The sequence below is a fragment of the Canis lupus genome, chromosome 5 (assembly GCF_011100685.1).
Source record: "Canis lupus familiaris isolate Mischka breed German Shepherd chromosome 5, alternate assembly UU_Cfam_GSD_1.0, whole genome shotgun sequence".
NCBI classification, from domain to species: domain Eukaryota; kingdom Metazoa; phylum Chordata; class Mammalia; order Carnivora; family Canidae; genus Canis; species Canis lupus.
Window position 1 is genome coordinate 61,929,120 of NC_049226.1, and position 18,138 is coordinate 61,947,257.

The 18,138-nt window shown below is 44.2% G+C and overlaps 1 protein-coding gene across 12 annotated transcripts in view; it reads left to right on the top strand.

Annotated features, from left to right (window-relative positions):
• The first annotated feature begins 661 nt into the window (after positions 1-661).
• PER3 (period circadian regulator 3) overlaps positions 662-18,138 on the top strand; it is a 53,747-nt gene continuing 36,270 nt past the window's right edge. Inside the window, exons 1-10 of one of the 12 annotated variants that reach the window (XM_038537839.1) lie at positions 666-726; positions 1,093-1,400; positions 1,844-1,989; positions 2,832-2,947; positions 4,157-4,358; positions 9,005-9,053; positions 12,364-12,506; positions 14,345-14,423; positions 15,872-15,978; positions 16,439-16,595. In XM_038537839.1, the coding sequence (XP_038393767.1) occupies positions 1,237-1,400; positions 1,844-1,989; positions 2,832-2,947; positions 4,157-4,358; positions 9,005-9,053; positions 12,364-12,506; positions 14,345-14,423; positions 15,872-15,978; positions 16,439-16,595 (1,163 nt within the window). In that variant the 5' untranslated portion in view covers positions 666-726; positions 1,093-1,236. Of the gene's footprint in view, positions 727-756; positions 1,401-1,843; positions 1,990-2,831; positions 2,948-3,310; positions 3,360-4,156; positions 4,359-9,004; positions 9,054-12,363; positions 12,507-14,344; positions 14,424-15,871; positions 15,979-16,438; positions 16,596-18,138 lie in introns of those variants that run through there. The other 11 variants (XM_038537840.1, XM_038537844.1, XM_038537847.1 and 8 more) reach the window with 11 other exon arrangements.

Below are 18,138 nucleotides of genomic sequence, written 5' to 3' on the forward strand. Positions count from 1 at the left end.
CCCCCGGAGCCTCAAGCATCTCGGAGCCTCAAGCACCAGCGGGCGCCCGAGCAGGAAGGATGAGCAAGACGCAAACAAGGGAACGAGACGGCGCAGACACGGAGCTCGGACGCGCTTCTTCCCTCTGCCCGGGAGCCGCCCGACCCGCGCCCCAGGTGCGCCCCCATCCGCGAGCTGGCGGCCCCCGCCACCCGCGCTCGCAGCCGCCCGGCTCCCCCCGCCCCTCACCTGGAGGCGGGCCAACCCCGCCCGGGTCCCGGCCCCTCGTGATTGGCGGCTCGAGCGCCCTATCCCCGCCCCGCAGCCGGCTTCCGCCCCTCCCTTTCCCGGCGCCGTGAGGGGGCGGAGCGCTCGGCTGGCCCGGCCCCAGCCCCAGGCCCCTCGGGGCCGCCCAGCCCTCCGCTGCGCGCCGGCCCGCCGGGATTGGCCGCACGCCGCCCTCCGCCGGACCCCCGGCGCTCTGGAACGTGCCCGGGGGCCATCTCCCGCCCACCCGCCTCCGCTTATGTAACCCGGCCCCCCCCCCCCCGGCGCGGCCCCGCCCCCTGGCCAATGGGGGCGCGCAGAGCCGGCCGCGGCAGCCAATCGCGTGGCTGAGGGCGGGGCCGCGTCACGTGGCGCGCGGGGGGCGCGGCGGCGGCTCCCCCCAGCACGCGGCGGGCCTCGGGACTGCTCCCGGCGGGCGGGGCGGGGCGCGCGGCGGCGGTGGCTCGGTGGCCGTGGCGGGTGAGTGCTCTCCCGGGGCCGGGAGCGGTCTCCCCGAGCCCGCCCTCCGTACTGGGGCCGGCGGCCGGGTGGCGCCGGGCGGGAACCCGGGGCCCCGGAACTTGGCGCTGGAAGTTCCCCGTGCCCGGGTCCAGTGTTCGGGCGCGGCCACCCCTGCGGAGCCCCGGGGGGCAGGCTGCTGAATGGGAGGGTCTGGCCGCGCGGCCGGCGGGGTCGGGGCGGGGGCGCTGTCACAGCCCGGCTGCAGCCCACAGGAGCCGTGTGACTGGGCATCTGTCCCTCGGCCTCCTGCCCCGCCCCGGGCTGCCCCTGCGAGCGGAGCCACCCAAGACTGCATGCAGATCCTGCAGAGGACGCTTCCTCCAGGTGACAGGGATCAGTGTCTGCTGGCTCCTGATGACAGATCACCTTCCCTAAGGCAATGGCATGGACCAAAATGAGACATTTCTGTCGCTGATTGCAAAGTGAAAAAGAAGCGGGCAACAGACCCAGAGCAGCCGTGCAAAAAAGATGGACCCCCGCGAAGACCTGGGAGTGTCCAAATCTCTGGACTCCAGGGGGTCCGAGCCTCGGGAACCACAGGCCTGTTGCTCTGAGGCCCTGGGGAAAGGACAGGAGGAGGTGTGGAGCGAGAAATCCCAACTGCAGAGCCCACAGGTGGAGAGCACCAACAGGTGACCCCCCTGATCTGTTTGTTCTTGGATGATCAGTACAGGGAAAGGAGAGCTTAAATCGTTTTATTCCTTCGTTGATAAGCCTAGGAGAAAGTTCAGGGGGGATGCTCAGACAACTTGGGACGTAACGCTCTGGGAAACTGAAGGATTATCAAAAAAGAATACCAGAAGCACAGAAAGAGTGGTGAAGGATTTAGCTGAGCGGGGGGCTGAAGTGGGAATGAGAATGGATGGAAAATATTTGATGTTGACCAGTTTCTTTGGCTGAGATCCCACCACCTGTCCAAAGGGGAAAATAAACCTGTGAACTAAATGAGTTGATCCATGGGAAGCATCTAGAAAGTTGCTTGGCACATCATATGCTGTTCATACAGTAGATGTTGATTGCTCCTAAAATTGAAAGTGTGAATTGACAAGCTTTTTTTTTTCTTTTTATCTTACAGTGAACAGCAAGATCGAAACAGAGTTTCTGAAGAACTTGTAATGGTTGTGCAAGAAATGAAAAAATACTTTCCATCAGGCAGACACAGTAAGCCAAGTACCCTAGATGCTCTCAACTATGCCCTTCGCTGTGTACACAGTGTACAAGGTAAATGAGCTGGGGAGGAATTGCAGTCATGCAAGTGCATCAATTTGCTCATAAACATTGGCCAAGCTGGAAGAGTTGTCAGTGTGCTTCTAGTCCCTGAAATGTTTTGAGCTTTTTATGGTGCTTGATGTGAGATGAGCAAATCTACACAGAAACTATGTCTTAGTTTTGCAAATTAGGAACATCAGGAGGATCTTATTTGTATAATAGTTTAGGAACTGCTGCTTAGTGACTGTGCCAGATTTTGATGATTTGTTGCAGGAGAGTAGGGTTTAGCACATTTTAAAGAGTCACTTTTTCACAATCGTTATCTTCTAAGGATATTGGGGAAAAAATACATTTGATTAAATACAGCTCACCTTGCCGTTATCCACATACAATTAGAGTGCATTCATGATATATCAGGAATTTGCCAAATTAAAAATGAACAGTTGCAAACTTTTTTCCTTTTTATCTCTGAGTTTTCTTTTCCAGGGATTTAATAAAGTATACATTTTCTTTAAAACAAATCTCTCTAACTTCATGTATGACACACAGTTCTTGGATACGAAAGTAATGTTTCTGCCATAAACACATCACCTGTGTGTGTTTGGAATTTTGGGTTTCAGTACCTTATGTGGATCTTGCTCCTGGCAATGCAGAACATCAGGAAATGCTAAAATTCAAAAGCTTACATTTGTACAGCTATTCGTGTTATAGGTGAAAGAAGATGATCTGGTTTTGAGGCATACACGCCAAGGTGTCCTCATCTAAAAAATAAGCCAACTTTGATTATGGTAAAAATTATTTCCTAAAGATATTGCTGTCACTGGACTGTCTGTTTATTTTCCTGTGTTTCTTAGCAAGCAGTGAGTTTTTCCAGATTCTCAGTCAGAGTGGAACACTTCAAACAGATGCGACCGTGTACAGTCTTGAGGAGCTGGCCACTCTTGCTTCAGGGTATACTTCCAAAAACACAGTAAGAATTCACAAATTTTGCAGTCTCAACCTGGGTGATATTTCTTGACAACCTTATCAAGACGTAGATTTTTAAGCCTAATAACCTCAGAGTTTTAGTAACCACAGTGCGAGGCAAAGAATAGAAGCACACTGCCCAAGAGGCATTGTATAGATAGTTTCTCCTGCCCTTGCCAGAGCACAGATCTCAACCCAAGAGGCAGCACGTGAGGGGTGGTCTACTGGGCTTCCCTTCCGTGCCGCCCCTGCCTTCTGAGCATCCTTGAGTTCTCTTGAATTAAGAGGAAAACATAAAATGCAGAGTAATTGCCCCCATTTTTATTCTAATCTCCGAATTGTTAATTTGTATTTATATCATTCTTAGTTCCAATACCTACTACTTCAAGTTGTAACAACTGGATTTTATAGAACAGGTGAGTTGAGATGCTGTCATTTTTCTGTAAAATTTTGGAAGAGACATTTAGCGTATCATTTTTTTAATCTCTTCATGTGGACAAAATAATTCAGCCTCATGCCTTACTGATGTGATGGATATCCCTTAGTTTTATGTTTAGACCTCAACAAGATTGTAACTTCAAGATCTTGTAATAGTGGAACAGGAGCTGTCCCTGGTATCACAATAGATACTTGTTTTACTGACTTGTGTGTTTATGGGACACTACTGAATATGGCGGAATATAAGAAGGAAAAGTTTAAGAAGATATTTTCCCTTTTTAAGATCTTCAGAATAAAGCTAGAGAGGAAGACATGCCAATGCTAGCAGCCACAAGCCGTGGCCAACTGTAAATGTTATTGATGTCTGATGGGACAGACATGAGAAATGATTCTTACATAGTGAGGTTGGTCAAAGACAGTGTCATGAAGGAAGAGAATTTTGAGTGTGGTCTTGAAGCTTAGAATCAGGCATTGGTGAAGACAAGACATTCCCCTCAGTTTGCAAAAGAGAAGGAATCAAAAGTGGGTACGTCATACGCACATTTAGTCGATGCAGGAAGAGCTGGTATATTGTTTGGTATAGAAATCAGTCCTTCAGAAGATAAAACACAGGTTTTATGATGATTATTAAGGGATATGTTGGAGAATTATGCTGCCTTTGCAGGATATGTGTTTGTGTGTGTTGATCACATTAGGAGTCTCGAAGAAATTCTGTTTCAGGGAATATTGTTTGTAAGTATCTCAATCTTTTCATTATTTTAAATGTTTTTCATAGGATACCTTTGTGGCAGTTTTTTCATTTCTGTCTGGAAGGTTAGTGCACGTTTCTGAACAGGCTACTTTGATCCTGAATTGTAAGAAAGATTTCTTGGAGTCCTCTCACTTTATGGAACTGCTTGCTCCTCAAGATGTGAGAGTGTTCTGTGCACACACTGCCCACACTCAGCTTCCCCTCTGGAACAATTGGACCCAAAGAGGTAATGGGACCGAGGCTCAGATGTTTACCTTGCTTCTTAAAGATCAGCTTCATTATTTCAGAAATAGTACCAGAATTAACACATAATTTTGAACCTGTAAGCTATATGGTTTTTCTTATTTCCTTATTTCAAAGTCAGAATGTGGGGTACCTGGCTGGCTCAGTCGGTGGAACATGCAACTCTCGACCTTGGGGTCCTGAGTTTGAGACCCACGTTGAGTATAGAGATTGCTAAAAATAAATAAAGCTTAAAAAAATAAAGATAAGTAAATAAATAAAAAGATTGTGATAGAAATAGCATTTTAAGTGCTTCTAATAACAAAGTTCCAGTTAATATGCTTTCATGTAGTCAAGTTAATTTTAGAAGTTCTGTTATCATAAATATGGTTTTTTTAAAAATATGATTTGGCAAGCTGCACACCATATAGCAAGTTAGTTGTTATAAAGACTCTGTTTTCTCTAAGTTAATAAAATTAAATGTTTTCTCTCTTACATTGACTTCATTATTTCTTTGCTTTTATTTGGAGATAAACTTCTCATGGTTATTTCCCCTTCTAGTTTCTCTTCTCCCTAAAAGTTCATGAATCTTGTTACTTTGTTTTTTTCTGAAATGCTTAATTTCCTGAACTGAGGAATGCCTAGTCCTAGTTTCCTTTGTGACATTCAGTCCTGTATAATTTTTAAAAATTATTCATTATTTCTTTTAAAGTCACTCTATATTTCTTATTTCATATTCTTTGTGAAGTGTATCTTAAAGAATTGAGTGTAGATGAACCTTTTTCTTCTAATTCCAAGCCCTTTTTTTCTAATTTTTTTAAAATTTAAATTTGATTTATTATGGTAAAAAAATCCCATTAGCAAAATGTACCATCCTAACCATTTTTAAGTGTACAGTTCAATAGTGGTAGGTACATTGGCATGGATGTGAAACACACCTCCAGAACCTTCTCATCTTGCAAGTCTAGGGCCCTCTGCCCATTCTGACTTTCTAAGGCAGGACGTGGTCCAGTGGGCACAGTCTCAGATGCAGCTTTTTTCAGTGGCAGACCTTTGCCCCATCTCTTATGCACAGGTTGTGTACACTTCAGAACACACACCTGTTTTCCTTGCTTGCTTCTAGCTCTTTCCTGTTCCCCTCACTCAAAAACATTGATTTTATTTCGCTTCCTCTTTCTTTAACACATATTTTCAGCCTTTAAGTGTCCATCTTTGTTTCTCTCCTTTTATCGATCGATCGTTCATCCACTCCATAAATGTTTATTCAGCAAGCACTGTGGGCCCGGAGCTGTTCCTGGTGCTGAGATAGAGCTGTGAGCGGGGCAGACACACCACAAGGTTGTCTGCCTACTCTCTTGCCCTTCCAGCCACCATCCCTCCAGCGATGCCTCTATGGTCTCTGCTCTTTTTAGCTGTGTTATCTTTGCAAATTAGTTATTACCATGCTGTTTCCTCTCCATGTAAACATATAATATACCCTGAAATTGCTGTCTTTTGGACCTCAATATTGACATCTTCCTTAAAGAGGAGGTGCCTCTTGTGACTGCTCACCCTGGGCTTCACCTCGCACATCTCAGCAATTCCAGCTCTTTCTTGCGCCATTTCTGGGCTGGGCCCATGTTTCCTCCTGCCCCTTCCTTTGAGCTCATAGAACATTAGGGGAACATAGGAAGCTATAAGCTCAGCAGGGTGTCAGACTTTGGCCTGGCATTCAGAGCACGTTTCAACTTTGTTGTACCGACCTCACAGAAAGATCTGACTGCTGTTTCTTTATAATGCACTTCCGAAAACAAGGATTCACCTGCTACAGCTGAGGTGTGGAAATGATAAGGGCTAGAATTTACTGTTTGAGATCCCACAATCTGGTACTGCATCCTACACGACCCCCGGAGAATGCAGTTGAATTCAGGTGCCTGGTGTACTCTACACATAGTTTTCCCAAGTCTATCTTCCGGTAGGGTTGCAGTATTTCCTGTGTGAAGAATTTTAAGCAAGGAATCTGAAGATCCAAGATTGATTGATTGATTGATTGATTGATGTATATATTTTTATTGGAGTTCAATTTGCCAACATCTCGTGTAATAGCCAGTGCTCATCCTGTCAAGTGCTCCCTTCAGTGCCCGTCACCCAGTCACCCCATCCCCCCGCCCACCTCCCCTTCCACTACCCCTTGTTCGTTTCCCAGTTAGGAGTCTCTGATGTTCTATTACCCTCTCTGATATTTCCCACTCATTTTTTCTCCTTCCTCTATAATCCCTATCACTGTTTTTTATGTTCACCATATGAATGAAATTGTATAACGAAGATCCGAGTTTTAAATTGATCTTTGTCCCTTCATGAATGATTGAGGCCACTTAGCTTCTCGTCATGAAATAGTGATAGTTCTCCTTCCAGCCTGCTAACACAGGGCTGCTGTGTGAAGCAAGCAGGCTGATGGCGGGGAAAGCACTTGAGGTATTTGGCACATTATGCAACATTAGGGGTCATCTTCATTGCTCCCATCTATTGAATGGTTACCATGTGGCAGGGACTTTTTTCCAGGTTTCAGTGGGTTGACTAATCTTCACAAAAACCTTTATGAGGCATGGATACTGTCGTCATCCCTGTTGACAGATGAGGTGACTGCGTCAGTAGGTCTGTTGCATAGCCAATGCCAAGATAGGGTTAGCCATTTGAGAGACTGGCTGGGGGGAGGAGGGGAGCGGTGCCCTCGGCCCACTAGGCATGTCTGACACCTGTGGAAGGAGCGGGAACAAGGGGGATGGGGCAGGAGGAGGAGTCTTGGCCGGCCAGTCAAAGGGAAATCCAAGTCATGGTCAGGCCCCAGAACAGCCCTGCATCCCACCTCAGGACTGCTCACGCATAGGCACAGGGCAGTGGCTGGAGCCTATGGTCAGGTATGGCCCTCCAGGCTCGGGCCCTGCCATCACAGAGGCCCAGGGCTAAGGGAACTCACCCCAGGTCACACTGCCAGTCATGAGGTGATGGCAGGTTTCACCCTGGTGGGCAGAGTCCAGGACCCTCACCCCAAGCCATGGCCCCTGGTGAACACAGCTATCCCTGGGAGATTTTTGCCTTCAGATGGGAGACGTGTGGTCAAACTAAGGCAGGCTTTTATTTTATTTTATTTTATTTTATTTTATTTTATTTTATTTTGGGAGATTTTACTTATTCATGAGAGACACACAGAGAGAGAGGCAGAGACACAGGCAGAGGGAGAAGAGGGTCCCTGTAGGAAGCCCAATGCAGGACTCGATCCCAGGACCCCGGGATCACAGCCTGACCTAAAGGCAGACACTCAACCACTGAGCCACCCAGGCACTCTTAAGGCAGGCTTTTGAAAGCCACACCACAGACTGGTTCCTGTTCCTACAAACCATCTCAAAAAATGAATATTTTCGAAATGTCCTTGTCTTGCCATAACTTCTCTGCAAACTCACCTGAGCCTCTCCTGAGGTGGCGTCCCTGTGAGGGCTGCTGAGCAGTGCAGGGAGTTTGGAGAGTCTCCTTTGTCAGCAGCGCCCTCCCTGCTTTCTCACACACAAGCTCTATGAATGGTCTTCCAGGTTCAGAATTTCAGGACCTCCTGTGACTTTCCTAGTTTTCTGAATTCTGATAGTGAGGTCGTTGTCTTTGAAACTGGAGTATTTTGTGGTTTGACTTCTTTTCTTTTTTAATCACGTACAGTTTCCCTGATCATTCAAAAGCCCATTCTCTGACCCCTCCTGTGATCCTCTCCTCAGAAGTGCAAAGAGCAGGATCACATGCAGCATCTTGATTCTTCAGAGCTCTCATTGTTTATGCTCCATCGGTGCATGTTTTAAAAACATCTCCTTGTTTTTAAGCATTTCCTTGGTTCCTGTAACTGGGGATTTTTCACCCCAGTGAGCAAATGCCCAAAATATCAATTCAAGGAGCTCTAGCAGAGGAGAGGTAGTCAACAAACACTTGGGAGAAGGTTCAGCCCCTTGATCAAGGCAAATTGAAAGAGTTCTGAATTACCACCTCACAAATTCATAAAATTAATGCAGAAATCATTAAAACTGATGGAACTATTAGCCTGAGGGTTGTGAGAAAATGTCCTTAGAGACCCTGTGCAAATGGTATGATCTTCTGTAGATCAGTGTGGTGCTATATGGGGAGAATCCTCTAAGATCGTATTGTTTAACCCTGGACCCCAACTTTGGGGACTTTGTCCAAGGAAAGAAAAAAGTGAAAGACATATATGTATCATATACCTAAATGCTGTAACTTGTCCAAATCAGCAGTTTTTGAGGCCCATCCAGACCATCATGGTGAAATAGCATATTACGACCGAAGTAAATGTGTCCCCAGATTATTGCCTTGACATTGGAAGGAGGAACATGGGCAGTCTGAACAGGAGGATGAGGTCCTGTTCCCACACATCCACATTATCTCCCTGAGGGTCACTGCTACAGTACGAAAGCCCCCTGGAAAGCACTGGTTGTGACTAGATCTCAAAGTGAGAGCAGGAGCCCTGTTTGGAGATCAAAAGTATCTCCTTCTTTGAAAGAGTAATTTCATTTCTTGCTTCCATGGGGAGAGTTGGAGTTTGTCTTGCTGAGGAGGGGCCGCTCTGCCCTGTGGCTCTGGGAGTGGGTGATTAACACTTGTCTCTGTTTCCCACAGCATCTCAGTATGAATTCGCTCCGGTGAAATCCTTTTTCTGCAGGATCCGGTAAGTTTGGGGGCTTATGGGGGACCTGGAATGGGTGGGCTATACTCTGATTTTATTTGGCCCTTTATAGATTCTTTTGTATCCATCTAGTGCTGGGTTCTTGCCACAAGCAATTTGTATTTGGATTGAGGGGAAGAAATGCAGATTTCACTCACAAAATGACTAGATAATAATGCAGTCAGGAGAAAGATCATTCTTAGCCTGGCAGCGCTCGCACTCTCAGTCTTTTGTGTTCTCTCTCTCTCTCTCTCTCTCTCTAAAAGCACCTCTGGATGATGTTAAGTACACTTTCAAATGCCCACTGTTTAGGGAAGCTTTGTTTGCTTTTTGCCCTTTGGTCACATTTAATTTTTGAAATTTTGCTTTATTTTTTTACTTTTTTTTTTAAAGCAAGCTCTGTGCCAAATGTGAACTGGTGACCCAGAGATCAAGAGTCACATGCTCCAACTGAGCCAGCCAGGCGCCCCTAACTTTAAAAAAATTTTAATAACTGTAAAGAAATTTAGATAGATGTGTTTCAGAGAAGGATTTAAAAGGTCAAGATATAGTGAACTGGAAGAAAACAGACAAAAATTGTAATAATAGTTGATTTCTGGTAGGATTTATTAGTGATTTTTTTTCTCTCCTGAATTTATTGTAATGCGTTCACGTTACTTTTGCAATAAGAAAATGTGGTTCAGTGACATCACGATTGCCAGCATGAGTACTGAAGTTACTAACTGCTCCAGATGAGGAAAACTAAAGACAAAACTCCTTGTAATGAATCAGTCAGCACTCCGTGGGGTTAGGGGTTCTTGAGCTAACAGCATTCCAGTGCTCAGGGAGGGAACTCTGGGGAGAGGGGTCCAGGGCAGGAGGGAGGGCTGTGTTTGTGTTCATTCAGTCCTTCACAGAGGAATTGTTACAAAGATCTTAGAACAGTGCTTGCCACCTACTAAGCGCTGTTTGTGTTTGTTTTGCTAGTAAATATATTTGTGTGTCTTCTCTGAGCCAGGCAGGATTACAGGTGTAAAGTTCTTGCCTCATGGGCCTTACATTCTGTGTGTGTGGGGAAACTGCTGATAATAAACAGGTACCTATGTATATGTCAGCTGACAGAAAGTTCTGTGTGGAACAGTGAAGGAGAGTTAGGGAATTCTGGGCAAGGGAGAGATTACTAGTATATTCAGGGTGGTTAAGGAATGTTCTCTGATAAGAAGCCTGATTGCAGCCTGAGCCTGAAGGAGGTGAGGGAGCGAGCCATACCTCTATCTAAAGGAAGAGTGTTCCAGGCAAATGCAAAGGCCCCGGGGGAGAGGATGCTTGGCCTGTAGGGGAGTAACAAGGAAGCTAATGTGGCTGGAGCAGAGGATGGAAGGAAACGAAGAAACAGGGACCAGAACATGGGGAGCTTTGACATCTGAAGGAAATGTTTTGTTCAGGTTAATCATTTATTTGAAAACTTTACTTTTGGAATTTGCAAAATAATGTGGAAGTAGAGGAGATGGTACAGTGACCTGGTATGTACTTACCATCCAGCTTCAATAACTTTAGCCCGTGACCAGTCTCGTGTCATCTCTGCCACTGCCTGCTCCTCAGCCCCTGCCTGTTATTCTGCAGCAGATCTCAGACTGTGGAGCATTTCCCCCATAAGCATTTCAGAACGTGAGCTAAAAGAGAAGGTTCTTGTTAATCTTCATGATGCTCAAACTGTCCTGTCTGTGACCAGCCGGAGCCGCTTCGGTCAGCTCCAGTGCCATGAGAGGGTACTCCTGTGGTCGGTGACAGCTTCCTTTGCTTCAGACAGTAACCCAGGCTCAACCTGGACACTTCCTACCCCAGACATGAGCCAGTCATTTCTCCGAGGATCCCCCATTCCTTGTGGGGAAACACGGCCTTCACCGTATGGTAACTGGCTCTGGATGGTAGTGGGGAGGTGTTGCTGGGCTTATCCTGGCCTCTGGGACTGCTCAGTGGACAGAAACAGAGCAGCCTTATTTTGACATAAAAGGACCACATTGGACACTGTGCAGGGACGAGAAGACGGGGAAGGTCTGGGAAGAGAGAGGCTGTCACACCTGTCACACCAGGAGGTGGTAGCAGGAGGACGTGAGAATATCTTGGGAATTCTGGATATTTCTAAATGGCAGAGCTATTGGGATTCATGAATGGACTGGTTTCAGGTGTGAAACAGGATTGGTCAGGGGTGACATGAGGGTCTCTGGCTCCAGTTGACCTTTACTGGAGCAGAGGACACTGAGAGAGCTGCTTCCTGGAGTGCAGAGGAAAGAGCACAGTGCCTGGTTTTAGACCAGTTGGACTGCCTTACGGTGTTGGAAATCGAACTTGTGGTGCATAGGTATGGAGTTTAGGGAGAAGGCGGGGCAGCAGCAAGTACTGGGTCTTCAGCACATACGGGACAGGATGAGCCTGGGAGACAGTATAGCTGATGGGTCAGGGTCAGGGTCGGGGTCAGATTCAGGCCCTCAGCTGTGGAAGCAGGGTTGTGGTGGAGAGTGGAGGTGCAGGTGGAGGCCCCAGAGTCTGTGGAGAGGCGAGGAAGCCAGGCGGGGGTGGGAGCACGAGTGCATGTGGACGCAGATGTGGACATGAATGCGGAGCTTCCAGGCAGCTGAGGACCACCTGGCATCACTTCAAGCAGTGGTGGGAGAGGCAAGATGTGACTGGTAGAAACGGGGGAGCATGAATTCAGTTGTGGGCATGCTGACACAAAGGGGACCATGGTGTATCCAAGGAGAAGTGGGCAGCTGGGGCTGTTAAACTGGGTAGAAGCCTGGGAGAGGCCCCACAGCTGGGGCTAGGGCTTGGCGAGCAGGTTCCAGCTCTGCCTTTCTGCTCAGCAGGCAAGCAAGGAGAGCCTCACCACACCTGGGGCCCTGTGCCCATCCGGGTTGTGTCTGAAGCTGTGAGGTGCAGTCAGTCCCTTGAGGGAGGGTAGGTAGGGCTGGTGGAGAGCTGGCTTTGGGGAGTATGATCACAGGGAACCCTATTTCTGTCACGGGGTACTTAATTTAGACGCAGGAGGTAAGACTGGGAAGTTATGGTTTCGAAGTCAAAAGAAAAGTTGTAGGACAGCTGGTTCTATCTTCAACTCAGTAAACTGGTTCTCTGTAAAACCTCTCTTCCATTGAATAATCAATGAGTATAATTACCCTTGGGTATTGAAAATATACACTAACATTTCTTTTTAATATAAACAAATTTGAACATTTTCAATTTGGCTACATCTGTCTCAGAAATCACCAAGAAGGCATTTCTCCTGGCCTAGTTTCACGTGGGCTCACTGACCCATCATTTCCCTGCTTTTCAGGGGAGGCAAAGATGCAGAGCAAGAGAAGCATTACTACCCATTCAGGATTATCCCCTATTTGATACACGTACACAGAGCTGCCCAGCCAGAACCTGAGCCCTGCTGTCTCACCCTGGTGGAGAAGATTCATTCTGGTTATGAAGGTAACTCAGGAGCGTCTGCTTTTAGGTCACATGTAACCTGACAGTACCTTAGGGAGAAACATGTGAAAGCCTGCTTAATGCAGCCACAGAACCAGGAAAGAATGCTCAGGGCTTCACATTGGCCCTAAGCTCTTGGGCTTTGAGAGCTGATCTTCCCTAAAGTCTCTGTGTACTGACCCTGAACTTCTCAGTGGTTGTCTCCCTCAAGGCTGGCACAGCTTAAGGGTCTAAGCATAGACTTGGCCACCGATACATGGTCCTCTAATCTTTTCTGTACTGGTGACTATCCCGGGGCTTTCTGCTTCTGCCCTGTGTGAAATAAGAGTGTGAAACTTGGGGGCGACTGTGGGCGGGCTCAGTTGGTTAGGCACCTGACTCTTGGTTTCAGCTCAGATCATGATCTCACCACTTGTGGGATCGAACCCCATGTTGGGCTCCATGCCCAGTGGAGAGTCTGCTTAAGATACCCCCTCTCTTCCTCCCCCCACAACATACTCTCTCTCAAGTAAATAAATAAATATTTTTTTAAAAAGAGCATGAAAATTGTAATTTCACAAGAACAAGCTTATATTTTTTAGGTGTTCTAAAAGCCCTTGAATGAAAACTGTAGTTTATGTCCTCTGATGGCAGAGCTACATTTCTAAACTCATATGTTAATACAGGAGCAGCTTCCATTTATTATTTGTTTTTTTGTTTTGTTTTGTTTTAAAGATTTTATTTATTTATTCATGAGAGACACACACACACAGAGAGGCAGAGACACAGGCAGAGGGAGAAGCAGGCTCCATGCAGGGAGCCTAATGCGGGACTTGATCCCGGGTCTCCAGGATCAGGCCCTGGGCTGAAGGCGGTGCTAAACCACTGAGCCACCCGGGCTGCCCTCCACTTATTATTTGAAATTAAAGTCAGTTCTGCTGTAATCTGACATATGCTTTCCTAAAAATTATTGTCCTATGCAAACACACAGACACACACACACACATACATACACACACACACACACACAAAATCACAGAGCTTAAGGAAAAAATGGGTTTAGGGGCACAACACTCAAAAACTTAACCACACATTGAAAATAATACAGGGATCTAATAAAAATAGTAACACAGCTTTACACACGTTAAATGGTTAAGAAAGACACAAATGGCACAATAAACACAGTGCCTCGCCTTGGAAAAGGCCCATGGTGGCTTGTAGACTTGGGTGTTGGCAGGGTCACAGCTCCTGAGCTACTGTGGTGCCAGAAGTCAAATGTGGATGGGCATGTCTTGTAATATATGTCTTGCAACATGGGGTGCACAGAGGTGTAGATGTTTGAGGTGTGTGCATGTGCTTGTGTATTCTTGGGTGACTCCATTCACCTCTCGTTTCTTGCAGATGAAATTGTGCATGATTTCAAATCACTACATTTTCAAAGTGAACAACAGTAGAACTGACCATGTCGGGTTTTCTTACACAGACTTAAAATATCCATATCACACACCAAATAAATGTACTTAGTTATACACAATCACCAAATATGACCAGACTTGGGCTAGTCCTGACCTTTAATTTCCTCCAGCTTTGACTGCTGCATTGTGTTGAGTAAGCTTTCCGTGTATACAAACTCTACTTAAAATTAACTTTAATAGGCATTGCGTTTTGACCCAATCAGAACGTAGTAAATAATGACAGGTATTATAATTTCACCACAGTTTTGGCTTCTTGAAGGCCAGGCCCCTAAGTGAGATCTCTACCATTTTGTATAGAGATATTGTTCCCTTTTTAATGTAAGTGTTCGGTAAAGTAGGTGAGTAATTAGATATTTGCCTTTAGGTGAGTCTTTCTGTTTTTCCTAGCTCCTCGAATCCCGGTGGATAAAAGAATTTTTACCACAACACACACCCCTGGGTGTGTCTTTCTTGAAATAGATGAAAGGTAAGCACTTCCTTAAGCCTAAAAGAAATTTTGTTTCTGAGTACAGGTAGATATGTGAGAACATTTACATCATGTTTACATACTTCTACATTATGAAGTAGATATCTGTGCATTTACCCATTTGATGTTAGCTTGAAGTTTATGTTTTAAGTATCTTGTATATTATATGATTTATAAGTTATATATGATTTCACAGTAGTAAGTCAGTAATTACTGTTCTGTGTTACACAAGAGGACAATGTACCTGGCCACATGGTATGTGATTGTACTCAGAAGGAGACCAAAACTCCAACCTTGGCCTCCAGCTTCAGATTTTTTTTTTTTTTTTTGGTAAAGCTAAGTTTATTTAATTTAAAACATTATCAGTGATTTTGAACTTATATGTTTTTTCTACTTTTTTGTTGGTCTTGAAGTGGTCTTCCTTAAAAAATTGGGATAGGAGATGGTAGTCGTTGCTTATTGTTGTTTTTTAATAGTTTTATTTGGAAAAATAAATGTTATCCCCTGATGAGTACCCTCTGCTACCCATGCCCCCCGTTTATTTTTACATTTTACTTATTTGTGACATCTGAAAATCTGGGGAATCAGTGCACCATGGCACATATACATATAAGGCAACAAAGTCCAGACAGCTGACACAGTTATGATAGCTGTTAATTTTGATTTTTAAAAAATCTTAACATCTGAAAATAGATTTATTTAATAATAGATACTTCCAAACTAAACAGTAATTGGTGACATACTTTGTATCATGTAGTTTGTATAAAGTAAGAATATTTAGCAGCAGATAATAGCCTACTGGTAATGGCTTAAATTTCTTGCATTAGAAAATGTGAATTTGTGCACACAGAAAACATTTATGGAGTCCGTTCTTTCTAAATCATTCTGAAAGCTCTGCATTCACCGCTCTCCCATGAAGCTTCACCCTGCATGTGTCTCTGTGTTCCTTTTGTCTATTTGTTACTACCTTCTGGGAGACACTGTCTCTGGGCAGTTTTAATGGTGCTGTATAAATTTGTAGCCTGCTTTATTTACTTAACACCATAAGCATTCTTCTACATTATGATGTGATCTTTTTAAACTATTTAAATGTAGGGGGACATCAGAGACCCCTAAGGAACTTGCTAAACATATAGATTCCTGGTCTTACCCTAGAAACTCTGATTGAGTTAGCCTGTGGTAAGCCAATGAATCATTTTCTAGCAAGTTCCGTAGGCAGCTTTGATGCACTATGTCTAATGCCCAGCATTTCTTAGATTCTGGAGCCATTTCCCCATGGCATGGGCTCTGAGGTAGTTTGCTCCTTGTATAAAATGCTGGAATGACATCTTTTGCATACCTTCTATTTTTATATTTAGAATTAAGTTTAAAAGTATTTTCTAAAGTGTACAAGTACAGAAATTACTTGCTGCATGTAATGTGCTGTCTGTGCTCTGTCTGTACCCCAGAGCAGTGCCTCTGCTGGGTTACCTGCCTCAGGATCTGATGGGAAGGTCTGTCTTAACATATCTGCATCCAGAAGATCGTTCTCTCATGCTCACTGTACACCAAAAAGGTAAGGATCTGCATCTTTATAGTCAGAGGTTTTTGTGTAGCCACTCATCTGCTCTTTTTCATTTCTTTTTAGACCTTTTCATAAGTTCTAATCACTCAACCTTTAACAGGTGAGCCCTGTGTTGAAGGTGCTAAAAACAATTTTTTTCTCTTCTGGCATTCTGAAAAACTTATAAATGCCTAGAAAAAGACATCTGCAATAAATAGCTGCATTAAATAAATTCTAATCTCGGGGGTCCCTGGGTGGCTTAGCAGTTTAGCGCCTGCCTTTGGCCCAGAGCACGATCCTGGAGTCCTGGGATCGAGTCCCACATCAGGCTCCTGGCATGGAGCCTGCTTCTCCCTCCTCCTGTGTCTCTGCCCCTCTCTCTCTCTCTCTATGTCTATCATGAATAAATAAATAATCTTAAAAAAAATAAAATAAAATAAAATAAATTCTAATCTCGTATTATCTTATATAGTCTTGAAGTATGCAGGCCACCCTCCCTTTGAACACTCACCCATTCGATTTTGTACTCAAAATGGAGATTACATCATCTTGGACTCCAGCTGGTCCAGTTTTGTGAATCCATGGAGCCGAAAGGTGTCTTTCATCATTGGTCGCCATAAAGTTCGAATGTAAGTCAGTCAACGTCCATGTTTTTGAAGACTATTTTTACCAAATAGTATTCTTCCACCCACTGACTCCCTTTGATTCATTTGACACACAAATTAACCACAGATAATTTTTTCTAAATGCTTTTTGAAGACAGTTTGGCAGTATGTGTCAAGAACCTTGGAAGATTTCTGTCTCTGACCCCATGATTTCCTTATAGAAAGAAACAGTCTAAGGAAATATGCCTAAATACAGGCCTATTTAGAATGAGCTTTAGAAAGCAAAGATATATTTTGTACCATTTTTTAATCATAACGGTGGACTTAGAGTAGCTAGCTTATATCAGTTGTTAAGTAAGTTCTAGACTATTTGACATGTTACTGATCAAAAAGAAATTTGAAAATTTCTGAAATTTACTGAAAAATGGAAAGATTAAAAAAGCAGCATACAAAATTATTTATACCGTATGAATATAAATATGTTCAAATGACACACAAACATTGTGAAGTAGGAAAAAGAAGAGGAAACGAAATAAAATATAAATTCTGGCTATGGGTATGGTTAATGGATGAAGGTTTTTTTTTTATCTTTTCTGAATTTTAAAGTTCTCTTTAGCGACCACGTAAAACTTTTTATATCAAAAAAAATCTTTTTATATCAGCTTCTTCTGTCAAATTCCACTTATTTGCATCTATTCTATCAAATCTTTATTTTTAAAAATTAGATGCTTTGGTTTTTATATTCCTGCCAACACACCGACTCAAGCCTGTTTGATTACTGCTACCTATCCATGTAACAGAACCTTGTGAAATGGATCTAGAACAACTTATGCTGCCACTCTTTCTAGCCTAAAATACTCCCAGTCTCTTGACTTTTTGGGTTAAATTTAAAATTGACCTGTAGGTTTCTCACCTGGGCCAGAGGGAACCTGGTGATGTCTGTTTTGTTTTGTTTTGTTTTGTTTTTTTATAATGGAAATTACACCTAACTCTTTAGGATCATGCTGAGTTTGAGAAATAACACCTTTTGTGTTTTATTGTAAAGCTTTGTGCACATGAGCATAAAATGGAGAACAGTAGGTCTCACTGGTAAGACTTATTTTTGTCATGTCTTGATACTATAACAGAGGATACCTAACCATGGTAAGAAATGTTTCCAAGGTCTTCCTAGGTCTTTGTGTTCTGGGATTTGGCCTCTCAAAAGAACAGGTCTGGAACTATACTATAATAATATATTATTACTATACTATATTATAGTATAGTAACTATACTATAGTTATAATAATATAGTAACTATAACTATACTATAATAATGTATTATTACATTATTACTAATGTAATAATCAAGAAATATGACTGCCAAGTAAATATAAGTTATGCGTATTGGTCAGAAAGGACCTTTTCCCTCCAGTAGGGAAATCTGTGGGGAAGTGAAAATAAAGTCAGAGCCTAGACTCTGGTCCCTTCATGAATACCTACTTAGACTTTACCAGCTAGGTGACCTTGAGAAGTTTTCAACTCCGGTGAAGGAGATAAAACTTGCTAGAGCTCTTGGAACAGTGTCTGG